Source organism: Varanus komodoensis, unplaced genomic scaffold (assembly GCF_004798865.1).
Source record: "Varanus komodoensis strain SLA01 unplaced genomic scaffold, ASM479886v1 scaffold12, whole genome shotgun sequence".
In the NCBI taxonomy this organism is placed as follows: domain Eukaryota; kingdom Metazoa; phylum Chordata; class Lepidosauria; order Squamata; family Varanidae; genus Varanus; species Varanus komodoensis.
In genome coordinates, this window is record NW_025335349.1 from 25,101,070 (window position 1) to 25,115,352 (window position 14,283).

A 14,283-nucleotide genomic window follows, 5' to 3' on the forward strand; every position below is an offset into this window, starting at 1 on the left:
CATTTGCCTTGGTTCTCAGGTGTGGGTGGGGTGGGGTGGGGTGGGGTGGGGTGGGGTGGGGGGGTTGAGGACATCATGCTTCCAGTCCGTACCTGCAGTGACATGGAGCACCAGTGAGAACAGCTCTTGTAGGATCCAGGGGCTTTTAGCCTCCTAGTTCAGGGCCGTGAGTTTGGAGGCTCTGGGTAGCCTGCTGCCTCTCTACTTGATTCTCAATTAGGTGTAAAGGAATGTCTCATGACAGCAAGAGCTTGCAGGAGTTGGCCATGTATGTCTGCCCCACATACACATCCCAAAACATACCCCAGCAAAATAATTATGTTGGAAACATCTTTTTAACTCAAGTGCAATGAGGGACCTCCACTTCATATCAAGAATTACTGCTGAATATAATCACAGTCGTTTAAATAATCTCCCCATCCCACTTAACAAACCAGCTGTACACAAGGAATGCAGGCAGTGCTTCTTCCCACCAACCTCCTTGCCAGCTTTCAGGCGCTTAACCACTTTGTGAAGCGGCTCTCAATATCCTGCTTCCCACGACTGAGAGTGACAGCTCTCCTTTTACAGAAGCAACCCAGGCTGAGCGTGGCAGCGATGCCCTCCATTTGGCACACTGTTCTGCCACAATAAATGCAGGAAAACTGGGGCAAAAGGCAGAGAAGTGGATCACTGTTTCTTCAGGGCTCGCTCAGGTCTCTCCCCAGCTGCCTTAGATGAGCACATGGGGGGCGGGATTCCACAGCCTCTCCAAGGCCTATAGGAAGGGAGTGGTTCAGCGGAGTGGGCCAGGCCTTCATTGCCTCTCGTATTCAGGAGTCCCACGGTAAAGAGTGCTACCCGTCCACATGGAAACTGATCTGCCTTTCGAAGAGAGCGATGCAAAGCATGAGGGCTCCTCCACTAAGGAAGCCCAGGTTCTGGAGAAGAAAGTGTGCAAGAGACCTTCTTTTGCCCCTGGTAGAACTCCTCTGCAGCATTTCAGGTAGCTAGAGAAGGAAAATAGCCTGTTATATTTATCAGTTATCTCCTTGCCCGTTCCATTTATCAACTATCTGCTTGGTAGCAGACAATAAATATCCTGCGAGTAAGTCAGACAGGCCCTTGTCCTTGAAAATGCCACCACCACCAAGCAGTAGCACTTCAACTTCATCATTGCGGCCTTTGCTTACTGAGGCCTTGAGCACTTCTGCAGCTCAGCACTTCTGTTTTGAACAGGAATCTGATCTGTAGAAATGAACTAGCTGGTGTGTTCTTTGTTAAAGAGAGAAAGTTATGAGAAAAGCTTTACTTGCTTCATTTCTGTACATCAGGCTGTTGTGAAATGCACCTCAGCAGAGCCACTATGAAACTTGGTGACAGTACCAGAGCTAGGGAATTGTGTAGATGTGCCCATCCTGGAAGGCACCATGTAGTTCATGCCGTCCCGTTCATATGCTAGACTCCTTGGCTTTCTTAAGTAGCCAAGATGGGCAAGGGTCCTATAAGCAGGTTGTAGGACGTACTTGTCCAAGCACCTTGTCCACATCATCAGGCCACAGCAACTGAAACTCATCCAATAATTTTGGACCAGACGGCAACATTGGCACCTCCCCAAAAGGTTCTGATTCACTGGTAGAGTCCAGCTCGTGACGAATCTGAGTGATTTTCTCCTTGAAATGCTTGGTGAAGTCATCACAGCGGGCTGGCGAGGGTGGCACAAGTTCTTTCTTGGGGCCCGGGTGAACCAGCCCCTGTACCACCCAAAAGAGCTCCGCTGGACGGCATTGTGAGGAGACAATGGAAGCAGAGAAGAATTTCTTCTTTGCCGCCCTCACCGCCACAGCACAGGCCTGATAATGGGCTCTTAAGTGTGTTCGGTCAGATTCATCCCGTGATTTCCTCCACATATGCTCTAGACATCTCCCAACCCGCTTCATTGCCCGTAGTTCAGGTGTATACCAGGGGGATGAACGGGCTCTGCCAGGTGGGAGAAGATGCTTACGAGCGATCATGTCAATAGCCCTGGTCATTTCCCCATTCCATAGTTCAACCAAGGCATCGACAGGAGCACCAGCCTTATCAACTGGGAAATCCCCCAGGGCCTTCAGGAATCCATCTGGATCCATCCGGCTCTGGGGGCGGACCAACACAATTGGGTCCGCACCCTTACAGAGGGAAAGGCTGCTCTTGAGCTCAAACCTCACGAGGAAGTGATCTGACCATGACAGGGGTGTCAGACACAAGTTCCTCACCTTCAGATCACCCTCTTCCTGCCCCGTTGAGAAAACCAGGTCCAGAGTGTGTCCACATTCATGGGTCGGGCCAATGACATGTTGACACAGCCCCATGGCCATCATGGAGGCCATGAAGTCCTGAGCCGCCCCGGTCAGAACCGTCTTGGCGTGGAGATTGAAGTCCCCCAGGATGTTGGTCTTCAACATCAAGTCCGAGACGATCTCCGTCAGCTCAGGCAGGGAGTCTGTTGGGCAGAAGGGTGTGCGGTACACCAACAGAATCCCCAGTCTGTCTCGGTCACCCAACACCAAGTAGAGGCACTCTAGACCCGGCCTCAAGAGGACAGGAAGCCCCGTGAGGGAAATAGAGGCTCGGTAAACCAAAGTGACCCCCACCTTCCCTCCCGTCCAGGCGTGGTCGGTGCTGGACCAGGTACCTGGGCAGGCACAGTTGAGAGAGGGAGACATCCCCCCCTCTCTCCCGCCCAGGTCTCTGTAACGCAAGCCAGGTCAGCCCCCTCATCCACAATCAAGTCATGGATGAGGGAAGATTTATTATGGACCAACCCGGCATTAAGCAACAGCACCAACAGGCCTAGGGGGCGGTTGACAAGCCTACCTGGAACCCTCAGGCTGGGGGAATAACCAGAAAGAGGAAAAGGTGTTAACCATCTGTCCCTCCTTCTTCTACGCGGACACGTTAGACCCCCCAACGCCATAATGTCCATTGCCTGTGACCACCCCAATGGTGGCGCCCACATGCTCCCCAGGCAACCCCATATTCGAAGTCGAAAACGACTCCATTAAAATAAACTAAAAACACTTAAAAACACCCCCACAACCCCCTACTCCAATTTAGCAATCCCACCTGCCGGCTGACAACAAAGCCCCTGACCAGCCCAGCCCCTGCACAGCCTCCAAACGAATTAAGATGGGGCTGTAGACATACCAACATGAAACTTCATGTGTTTCGTTTTTCATTGGTTTTGTTCCTGCAGCTAGGCATTTCTAATTAATTACATATATGTAGCTGGCTAATTGGTTCCTTTTCTGGTGGGTGAGGGATGGGGAAGAAATGACAGAGCTGGTGTCGTCCCTGCTTCCTCTCCCACTGCAATGCCCCCCCTCCCTAGTCCCTTGAAAATGCTACACAAAGAGTAAGGAATTAGATATCCTCCAAATGGAGCAAGGGAAACTTCCTTTTGCCAAAGGCAATTATGGAATCCAGAAGATGGCAATTTCACACTAAAATAAAAGAAACATGAGCAAAAAACAGTTCTAAGCTGTGTTGAGCAAGTTGCAATTAGAGAGTGCCTTTCCTTCTAGAGGAAGAAGTTTCTAATTAAAGGCACAATAGCTCTGAAAGGCTGCGGGAATGATTTTCCTGTCCAAACCAGGCATGCTTATGCTGCAGTTGCATTTTAAGTGGGAAAAAGACCACAGATTGAATCTGAAAAATAGATAACATTGAAAACAGAAGACTGCATAGGAAGACTTTAACAACATAGGAATACCCATGTCTAGAGGTAGCCTTGTCAGTCTAATATGGCAAAACCAACAATGTCTTGTGGCATCTTCAAGACTGAAGATGAATCTGACATGAGATTAACTCTGGCAGTCTTAAAGTTGCCACATAATGTTATGTTGTATAAATACCAAGCTCTCCAAATGGAAGAATGCTTATAAAATGTGAGAATATCAATGGACAGAAATAAAAAGTTTCTTCTGATGTTCTTTTCTGGCTTGGTGAATAGGGAAGGTTCCTCTGAATTCTGTTTCCAGGAAACACCTACCTGACGTGCTGTCCAGAGAACAGCCTCTGCTTATATTATTTCAAGAACTGCCAACTGTAGGTTGACTACAACTTGTCCAAATAGTTATCATTCTCCTATTTCTGCATCTGTGTTCATGAGTTCTTGGTGGGTGTCGGCTAGGACTACATGCACTACATTTTAGGGCTCAAGCTGTTGAAAAAAGTTCATATCCCTGATCAGTGGGCGTGGTAAGTTGCTCTTTCTCAGCTTAACTTGGTGTTCTCTGCCTCACATGGTTGCTGGAGAAGATGCCGCTCTGAGCTCCTCAGAGGAAGAGTAGCGAACAAGCACAAAAGACAACAAACCAAGGATCCTTAAACTATGGATCCATCCTGAATGAACCTAGGTGCCATGGATTTCAGTGAGTCTGTTCTTCCATGTAACCAAATCTGAATCCAGGCCAAAGCCCCATGTGAACATCATGCCAACAAGAGAGGAACACTGCCCAGAGACGGCTCCTTACCATGTCCACCAGTGCCACATACAGAAAAATGCCAGCTGTGATGGCAAAGATCCAGGGGGTGACTTCTGAGCTGCTCTGACTGATGAATGTCCCCAGCGCAGTACCACAGTAAGCCAGGAAAGCTGAGAGCAGGTTGAAGAGCAGCACTCGCCGGAGAGGCATGCCCGCCTGCAGCAGGACGGCACAGTCTCCTGCCAAAGGAAGAGGAAATGAGAGACGGCAAGGCCACACCTCTGCTGCAGGGGCCTGGGGGAGCAAAAGCCTACACTTTTCAAAACCACGCGGTGGCTCAGACTTGCTAGATATGCTGGTCGTCACTGATTTCACTGTAGTCTTGAAACATTAGCTCTGTAATTGTGAGAGCTAGCTCTGTAATTGTGAGAAACATTACCCAGCCACCCATGCCGTGGCTCCGAGATCATGAAGCCTAGATACCCAAACACAGCTAAGCATAATCAACAGAACCCTCAAGGGCAGGTGGGCAAAACTCTGATGTGTGTACAGAGTTTCTTTGCTGACTCAAAGAAGTGCTGCTCCGTGGACTGCTGCTAACAGAAAAATAGAAGAGATCAAAAACAGCAGCAGCAGTATAAAACATCGAGTAGTTAGAAAAGCCTGCGTGGAAAAGGATATTGTTTTGATCTGTGAATGCTTGCAGGGGCAGAGTGTTATTTAAAATTTGATTTACCTACCAAGTTCATGGGGCAGTTCATGACAGAGTACAGCCAATGTCGTGCTTAAACCGCTGGACAGTCCGCCAGAGAAGGCAGCTCCTAAGGGATGGAAGCTCCAGTTTACAAAGGCTGGGGAAGCTTTAGGAGACCTTTCCTTTCTCCTGACAGGTTAGCTCAAGTTGGCTAAACAACAGTGACTTCAAAACTGTGTGGCATCATCCAGCATTTAGCCAAGAAAAAGCCTCTTGTTTTTTGAGTCTTTAACTTACAGCCATTCCTGTTCTCTTCTCAGCCAGCTCAGATAGTTCAAGATCTACGTAGCTTGACTCCAAGAAAAGAAAGGCAACTAACAGAGGGTCCACATAAGGACTAGTGTAGCAGCATCCAAATTGAAACTGAAGGGAGGGAGGGAGGGAGGGAGATGTACAGCAATGTTGATGTTTATTTTCCTAGCCCACATAAGTCCACATTCTATCTTACAGCCCCTTTGGTAGAAGGCTGAAATACCTCCAAGGCATAATTACAATCAGTGAGGGGTTTGGCCTGACTTTTTTCACCTTTGGCTCTGCCTAGGCATCCTGCTCTAGAACTGAACTCAGCTCTGGGGCTGAAAGATGTTCAATACCCTAATATGGGAGAAGGAGTTAAAGTCAAGATGGCTAGAACCACTGGCCCTTTTTACCACTAATCCACAGAATGCCAGATTAGTGCACATTTGGGGGGAAAAAGACCTGGAACTCCCGGCCTCCAGATAAGACTTGTAGAGGTCATTGTCCTGCCTCAGTCACAGAACTGTCATAAGCCGCCTTGAGCCATGACAGGAAAAAAGGACAGGGTATAAACATAGTAAATATATAACATTTTAGGGAGTGGTAAACTTGTATTACTCCCAAAATGCTGAATATAGTTCTGAAATCAGAATTGCAGCTTGTTGTTCCTACACTCCTCCCACCTCCTCCTCTGCTATTTTTAATTTTATTTTAGAACACTTTAAGCCTACTTTTCAATAAAACATTTCCAAGGAAAGGAATAAAATGAACAGCAAATACCATCAAGTCATTTGAAACAACCTTGCTAAAATTATAATGCATAGTATGAGACAAAGATGGCATGTGAATGTGTGCACACACACCATGGAAAATGATCTCCCTCCCTCCCTCTCTGAAACCACTGTCAGTGTTTTGAAAAGAGCTCTGTCTCTAGCCTAACCTTTGTGGGATTGGGCCCACAAATTGAGTTCCTTCCATGTGCAGTTGGATGCTGCTATTTTATTTGGAGCCAAGAATACAGCCACCCCGGTTAAGAATCCCTTACCTATAGCCAGTCCGTCTGTGAAATTGTGCACCCCGTCCCCAAGAATAACCATCCAGGCGATGTCTGCTATGCCAGCACTGGCGGTGCCAGCCAGAACGTGGGAATGACCATGGTGATGCAGCTCTTCGGCCGGCCTCTCTGGGCTTGCCTCACTCTCTTCCAAGCTGCGAATCTGAATGGAGCAGTCCTGGACTTCACTGTAGAGATCCCCAGCTTCTCCTTCTGGCACTGTCAGGCTCTGAGATTCAGCGACTGAAGGCAATCCAGAGCAAGAACACAAATCTTGGCCCGGATCCCTGCTCCCCACCAGCACCATCCAGGCACTGGGTCCCCACAGAGAGTATAGTATGCCTGAGTAAGGGCCAGGCCAAGGTGCCAGGCGTGCTTTCCACCTACCCCCGAACACAGTGGGAGAACTGGGTCGTAGCAGCACATGGGCCTAAAAAAGGGTCCTGAGGTTGGGAGGCAACGTGATGCCAACTTAGACTGAGTTGGTCCTTCTAGCCTAATATCGCCTGCTCTGGCTGGCAGCAGACCTGCAAGGCCTCAGAAAGCCCTGGAGCATGTGCTCCACCACTGAGCTAGAGCCGCTGCGAACTGAACCTCTTGCAGCCAAGAGCCACTTTCCCTTGCAAAGGTGCTCTCAGAGTCTGCGTTCCGGGGTGGCAGGGACAAAGGCAGAGTGAGGTGGCAGACACAAAAGGGGCGCAGTCACTCACGCCCCCACCCTACCCAGTCCCCAAATCCCAGCATAGGATAGCTTAAACCTGATTCAGCCAGTGATGAATGGTGTGCAGGAATGCAGCTAAGTCTGGAAGCCACCAGGTGACTCTCAGTTGTGGGGAAGGGGCTGTGGTCATCTGGGGAACCCAAAGCAGCTTGGATCTGACCCATTTGCACACTGCCAAGAACCCTTGCTAAAGCTGTTCTGGGCCTGTGCCAGATGAGGTATAGAAGCTGGCAGCTGCCTGCAGGCGACTGGACAGCCCTTTCTGCCCTGTTCAAGGGCTGCAGGTTAACTTAGGGGGTGGAGGACAAGCCCCACAGTCCACCCAGCTCTGTCACCCATCACTGCATCACCTCTCCGCTTTATTACCCCAGCCTGGAGAAGCTACTTCGCAACGAGAGGATGCATTCCGGAATAATTCATGGCTCATCCAGATGGATTTATGGAGTATTTTTTGCTGCTATCAACCATCTGTCTGGCAAAACCTGTATTAGCCAGTTTCCCTGTTCACCACATTCCAAGATTTTATTATATTGACCTTGCAACATGGGCACAGGTCTGCTCAGAGAGAGCCACTCAGCCACTCTCGGGGTTACGTCGAGCCCCCTTTTGAAAGGCCTTCCGCATGTGAGTCAGTGTGGTCCCCATCATATCATGGAGGCTGGGATTGGCTCTGAAATGCAGCACTGCTGGAGAGAAGAGCCGTGGGAACGGTGATGTGGATGCAAAGAAATGGGCCAGCTGCTCAAGAGGCAGCAAAGGAACGGCCTTCAAAAGCAGCGTCCAACCCAAGGCTCAGCTGCGTCTGTGTTCTTATCTGGGAGTAGTCCCCCTGAACACAGTGAGATTACGTCTGGATAGGCATGCACAGGCCGGTGCTGCATTTGCGTTTATCCTCCATTTGTTCTACTGAAACTCAAGCACCCGTAACTGTGCAGTGGGTTCCGTGCCTGGCCCTGGCACACCCGAGCCCAGCTTGATAAGGCGGACGAGCACACAAAACCTTTCACAGCAAGACAGAGAGCCCCAAGAAGCCGCGATGCTAGGGGGGATTCCAGGCAGAGGGCTGTCCATGACTCACCACAGGGGGTCCTTACGCTGACTGTGCTACTCTCTTCCCTCTTCACAGGAGAAGGGCCACTCGTGGACTTCTGCAGACAAAAAGGGAAAGCAGAGAACATGGTGAAGCTGCATCTTGGGGATGATGGGTGTTGTAGGCTCAGAATGCTCTAAGCAGTGGCACACCAGTGGCCAGCAGGGGCCGGATCTTCCAAAGGGTGGGTCCTCCCACCCCACCCCAGGGGTGGAGATAGGAGGACGCATCCTTCACAGAAACAGTGATCACATCTGACATGCTTGCATCAGAGGAAGGCTTCGGTAACTACTGCTGCTTTCCAAATGGGAGCTGTGGGTCTAGCAGGATTAGGACAAGCAGCTCAGTCTGATGCAGGGGCAGTAATCTACCTGCACCTCCAGTTGGCTGTGCCTACTTGCTACTTCCAGTTCACCCATGGAGGAAGCTTCTGTTTGGCTGGACACAGCCCGGTCACCTGGTCATCTAGGGCTCGTTCAGAAACCTGCACCAACAGGCCTGGGCTTTCTGCCTCTGAGAGGAGGGAGGCTGATGGCGAGGGCTCCCTCAGTCATAAAAGCACCAGCTGCAATCTCATCCATTGCCCAGGTCTCTGTTCAGAGCCCGGAAAAAGCTGGTGCACCACGTACCCTCTTTGCCGAAGCATGCTTGAGTGTCCCCATGAGGTTCTCAATGAGGAACAGGAAGTAGATGCCTCCCAGCACACACAAGCCTTTCAGGACTGCGTCTTCCACTCCCGCGTGATGCTTTGGTGCGAGGAGTCCGTGGGGGCTTGCCTGCGCCTGAATGAAAGCAACCCCGTTGAGTGAGGAAAGGGGGAAGGCAGCAAATACATGTTTTTAAAAATGGAAGGCGAGACCTCCTGGTTCCAGCTAAAAATCTCTTTCTCTCCCTCTCCCCTCCACACTAAGGACTTTATAAGGATTTAGCAGCAACACAAATCTGCCACCATCATGCAGAGATTGCAGTGCAGAAGCTCCCAAGACTTGCTGAACGCGGGAAGTGAGTCCCGCGGAGTCTACGAGGAATTGTTCATAGGTGCAGCCTTCATCTCTGAAGCTCTGTTTACTGATGGGTTCTTGTCTCTCTTTCATCCTTAGGCTCCAGTCCATGAAAGCTTATGCCTGAATAGATTTGTTGGTTTTTAAGGCTTCCCGAGACTGTTCCTTTGCTACAACTGGAATCAGGAGCTCAGCTCTTCACCTGGATTGTCATCAACCAACCCGCTGCCTCAAAAGGGGTTGGGCTGCAACATGGGCATCCCCTTAGCAAAGAATCACCATCAACAGAGCCAAGCAGTTTCCTTCCCACTTGGAAGGGATGCGCCACTGTGCAGTGGTAATTAAGAGAGGTGCTGAGAGTGTGGTTCACAGATGAAGCTTAAAGCAGTTCTTGCGTGCCTCTTCACTGTAGCAAATGTACACACCTTCACTGCTCTGCATTCTCAGCCTCATTACAGGTGGCTCTCTCATATTAACAAACCATCAGGTGTCTGCTGGTCTCTCATAAACAATGATATTCTCAAGTGTGAAAGCACTGCAAAGATTGGTCAAGAGAGAACTGTTCCCCCATTCCTATACACTGGAGTTGGAAGATATTCCAATTTCTCCAGCCTCTTGGGCTGCCCTAGCTCAGAGGGCCTTTGGGCTGATGTAGCAGACAATAAGTCCAAAAATAAATAAAGTAAATGAATAGCAGGGAAATATTAGCAAGGAAAACCAGGTGCTCTCAGGGGAGGTCTTATAGAACTTGACAATTACATATTGGAATGCTTTGGTGAATGGGCACAGCACAGTGCGGGGTCGGGTGGAACATGCCCAGAGGATAAATAAATGCACAGAAGGTCTCAGAGGGGTGCACATTCCAGCGATGGGCAGGGTCAAAATACCAAAAATATTTCCACTTCAAGCTCTGACTGCCAGTAGCTAAGCCTTAAACATTTCAACCTTTCAGAATGCGGGGACAACATGCAAAGACTGGCAAGAAAGATCAGCAGCTGGGGGAAAGGAGTATGGCTATCCAGGTACTCCGGAATGGCCAGATTTGTCCCGTCTTCCCGAGTGGCAGCACAGCAAGGCACAACAGCGTTCAGCGCCATCTCCGCTGTGGCAGGTGCGCCACGAGGCAGAGAAGGTTCGGCTGTGGCTCCCCACCCCCAAGAAATAGCCAAAAGAAAATGTCACCCCAGGAAAAGGGGAGAGGGATGGTACATACGTGCGGCCAGAGATGCAGCAATGCGTCTCCACACAGCGTCCCCACAGCCAGTGCCACAAGAAAAGCAAGGAGGAGATGGAAGAGCTCACGGCTGAGGAGAGGGACGAGGACAAGGGCCAGCACCGAGGGCAGACTCGTCAGGGTGATAGCCAAAAAACCCCAGCCCAGGCCTGTAGGAAACAAAGAGCGTGAGCAAGAAGTGGCTGGAAGGAGAAGTTCTAGAAGCAGCTGCCTGTGGGGCCCTGCTCTACAGGCCATGCTCATGTTCTCACTCCCCACCACTGCCCACCACAGACAGCGATCCCCATGGAAGAGATGCATGTAGCATGTCTTTTCCACAGATTGTGACATGCCGTTTCACCCACTGGAGCGGTTAGCTTACAAGCTGGTGAGCCCCTTACGGACAACAGGTCTTCTCTGAACGGTAGCCTAGAAATTAAGTGATTAGGATGTGCATGGGGGAGAGGAAGCAACAAAATTCTAGCCAGCGGATTGGTGTGGGTCTAATTCCTTAGTGTTTAAGGAACTCTGCACAAAAGCTCATCCAAACTGGTGCTTCAGCATGCAGTAGAAGCAATTTACACAGCAACACATGATTCGGCTTCCTTGGGAAACACACTGCGTTGTTCTGAGAGGAGGGCTATGCATTTTATTCTGTGCATTTTAAACATATGCACTGGATCAGGCACAAGGTGTGGGCTCGCAATGAAGTTGGAAAGCCATGGAGAAGTAGCAACAAAGGAGCTGAACTGAAAATAGGTGCTGACCTGAGGGGCAAAGGATTGCAATCAATAGGTACATAAATAGTTACTAAAATGGTAAGGCATGAAATAGCATCATTTGCCAGGCTCCCTTCTATAAGTTCAGCTGCAGTTTGGAAGTGCTACGAATGCTCTTTTTCTTTTTTAGGGTTCAGCCTTTGGTTGCCAAGGTCTATAGCTATCATGTCTGCAAGGCCATCCTGCAAATAACTTCTAAACAGCCTGAAATGCCTGATCTTGCTAAGCAGGGTCAGGCCTGGCTGAAGTCAGGACGGGTGACTAAATGTTGTGAGCTGCCAAGGGAGCTATTGCTACAGGCTGTCCAGAAATGTGATGATAACAACAGCAGCAGCAGCAGCAACAGGAATTTGGCTGCCAGCAAAGTACCCTAAAAACCACATGAGCTTTCCCCCTTTTTAATTTTTATTTTTGTGGTGGGGGGATGGGGGTGGCAATTAAGGCTCCTAAGCTGGGCTTTGAGGAAGGCAGCCCAAGTTACCAGTCCAGAGTGAGCTCCCCACCACGCCAAACGTCACTTCATCATAGTGCTGAATGCAGACACGGCTGTCAATCTGGTAGAGCAAAGCTGGGCACAGCAGGGTGAACTGCTCTGGCGTGATCTTGGAGACGGAGGTCAGGCCAAAATTTACCAGTAGCTGTGACACATTGAGACACTGGAGGGGAAAAAGAAAAGGGGAAACAGAACACAGAAGGGGCTTATTGCGGGAATGAGTAATTATGCCTGACTGAGCTCTGGACCTCCAACCAAACTTTAATGGGCTGCCAGAAAAACTGCCCATCATTAGTTTGATCAAAGTTCTCAGTTTGCAGCTCTACAGCAAGAGGAACTCGAAATCAGGAAACATGTTGCCAGTTTTGGAGGTGAACCAAGTTGAGAAGTTGCAGCAAGAAGGATGGGGGAGGAATGGGTGATTAAGGTCCAGTGTTTAACTTGGGTGACACAGGTTAAAGACAACCCCAGAAACATTAGCCTCCATCACAGAATTATATGCCTAGAAATGTAAAGGTAGAATATTGTAATCAACGTCACTTTCGTGCTTATTTTAAATATATACTGTACACACATTTTATGGTAGCACTTTTAATATAGTTGGTTCTGTAAAACATGTAAAACGTTGGGTTCTTCTACATGAGGTTTTATCCTGCAACTGTAGCAAGGCTTCTTCTAGATTCTTTGTGGGATTAAACATCAATTTTACTTGTTTTTTTTCCAGGTTTTTCCTTCTCTGCCTTTCTATATATTCTGTTGCGCAATCATAAGGCAGCACAGCAGAATCATGCAGATACAGGAGGGTCTTGTGCTGCCCTTCCAATTAACACCATACTTTACTCCTTCCAAAAAAAGTACCATAGAAATGGTTGCAAAGAATGGGAGAGGCTTGGGAGATGATTGCGTCATCACGTGGTGTACTCTCCAACACCCATGTGAGGAACCGCAAGCTTGCAAAAGGGGCTCATGGAGAAAGACTCGTTATAAAATCTCAGCATGGATCTTAGTTCAGATTTGTCCCCTTCCGCCATTCTTGCTGCTAAATTGATCAAACCAAGACGTCTTCCTTCACATTACAGCAAGTTACGTGAGACCAATCAAATTGCTGCCATGGGTCACCCAAGGGCACGGGAGGGCTGGCCCAAGTCACTTTGTTGTCATTTTGTCGGATGACTCCGTGCATCCCGTTCCATGTACAAAAATCGACTGGAGGGGCAACTAAGCCTTTTGTCAGTGACTGGTGACGGGACAGCATCCCCCCGATACCTAAAGGCTGGAAGCTGGCTGATGGCATGCAAGGCAAACACAGGGCAGGCTACCTGCACATGGATTTCTTCCAGAAGCATTGCTGCCACCTCCCAGCATCTGCTGCCCGAAGCACCCGCCCTCACTCTGCCTCATGGTAGTGTGCAGCAGTCACCAATGGCAGCCGCCACTTCCACCATTCTTCCCCAGTCCTCCTTGCCCTTTGGGGAGGCACCCAAAGATCAGGCATCCAGCAGAAGGTAGCCAGCAGATGGTCCACACATGCTATGCAATACTCCATACAGTCCCATTCACTTCTCAGCACATCGATTTACTGGTGTGAATTGGTTGTCTCTTCAGGTGCAGATATGTTCACCTTCCATTAGCCCATGAGCACTCAAGGAGTTGCAACAGAACTGGAACAAGCAGTGACCTGCACAAGATGGTCTAGTGGGCTTGAGTAGAGACATGAACTTGGCAATTCCGTATTTTAATTTCAACTGCAGTCAGTCTCTCCATGGAACGACAGAAAGTAGATGCATAGACAGCGGACTCCAGAAAGGCTGGTTACTGCCTCCCACAGTGTGAATGTGTGTGTTTCACATTAGCGCCAATCCTTTGTGTGAGGTGGGAGAGAAAGATGTCATTTTTACTCCTTCCTTCAGATGTAAAGATGCCAAAAGCCAGTCATGAAATCAAGTTCTTGAACCTACATTTAGATTTTTGGGTCGGGACTCACTAGGGCTTAGCCTTCAAAGAGTTTTTGGAGAGTATGGCTCAGCCCTAGAATATATGAAGAAAAGCAAGTGCTCAAAGTGAGCAAAGGCAGAGAATCACAGAGAGACCCTGCACTTGTAGGATAGGAGAGGGTGTGACGTCCAGGCAGTACTGACCCCTGCCCTTGACTCCTCCCATTTTATGGATATTAACCACTCCCCTTCCTGTCCTATGCATGAATACAATCAATTCTGGAGAAGCTCTCACAGGCTGCATTCCAGGTGTGGGTTTGGCTAAAGGGGCATGTCCAAGTCACCACGAATACTAGCATTTCGTAGCTGAACTTCTTACTGTCAGTAAATAAGGAGAGCATTTGAAGCCTTTTAGAATGAGGGGGAAACTGCATAAAAGCCAGAAATCCATAGCTGGGGCAAAGGGGGAGAGGCCTTCTGGGAGCCCAGGAGGACTGGGTTAGGCACATGGCCATGAGGGTCTCCAGCTCAGCTGTAAGGCAAGAATTGGTGCATCTCAGCC

At 49.3% G+C, this 14,283-nt stretch overlaps 1 protein-coding gene across 2 annotated transcripts in view; it reads right to left on the reverse strand.

The window, feature by feature from the left end:
• Positions 1–49: 49 nt before the first annotated feature.
• The window catches only part of SLC39A5 (solute carrier family 39 member 5), a 26,513-nt gene continuing 12,279 nt past the window's right edge, over positions 50–14,283 (reverse strand). For both annotated transcript variants that reach the window (XM_044421918.1, XM_044421919.1), the window contains exons 5-12: positions 11,776–11,950; positions 10,516–10,685; positions 8,931–9,083; positions 8,290–8,359; positions 6,482–6,733; positions 5,186–5,266; positions 4,494–4,684; positions 50–989 (exon numbers count right to left, since the gene is read on the reverse strand). In XM_044421918.1, the coding sequence (XP_044277853.1) occupies positions 837–989; positions 4,494–4,684; positions 5,186–5,266; positions 6,482–6,733; positions 8,290–8,359; positions 8,931–9,083; positions 10,516–10,685; positions 11,776–11,950 (1,245 nt within the window). In that variant the 3' untranslated portion in view covers positions 50–836. The remainder of the gene's footprint in view (positions 990–4,493; positions 4,685–5,185; positions 5,267–6,481; positions 6,734–8,289; positions 8,360–8,930; positions 9,084–10,515; positions 10,686–11,775; positions 11,951–14,283) is intronic.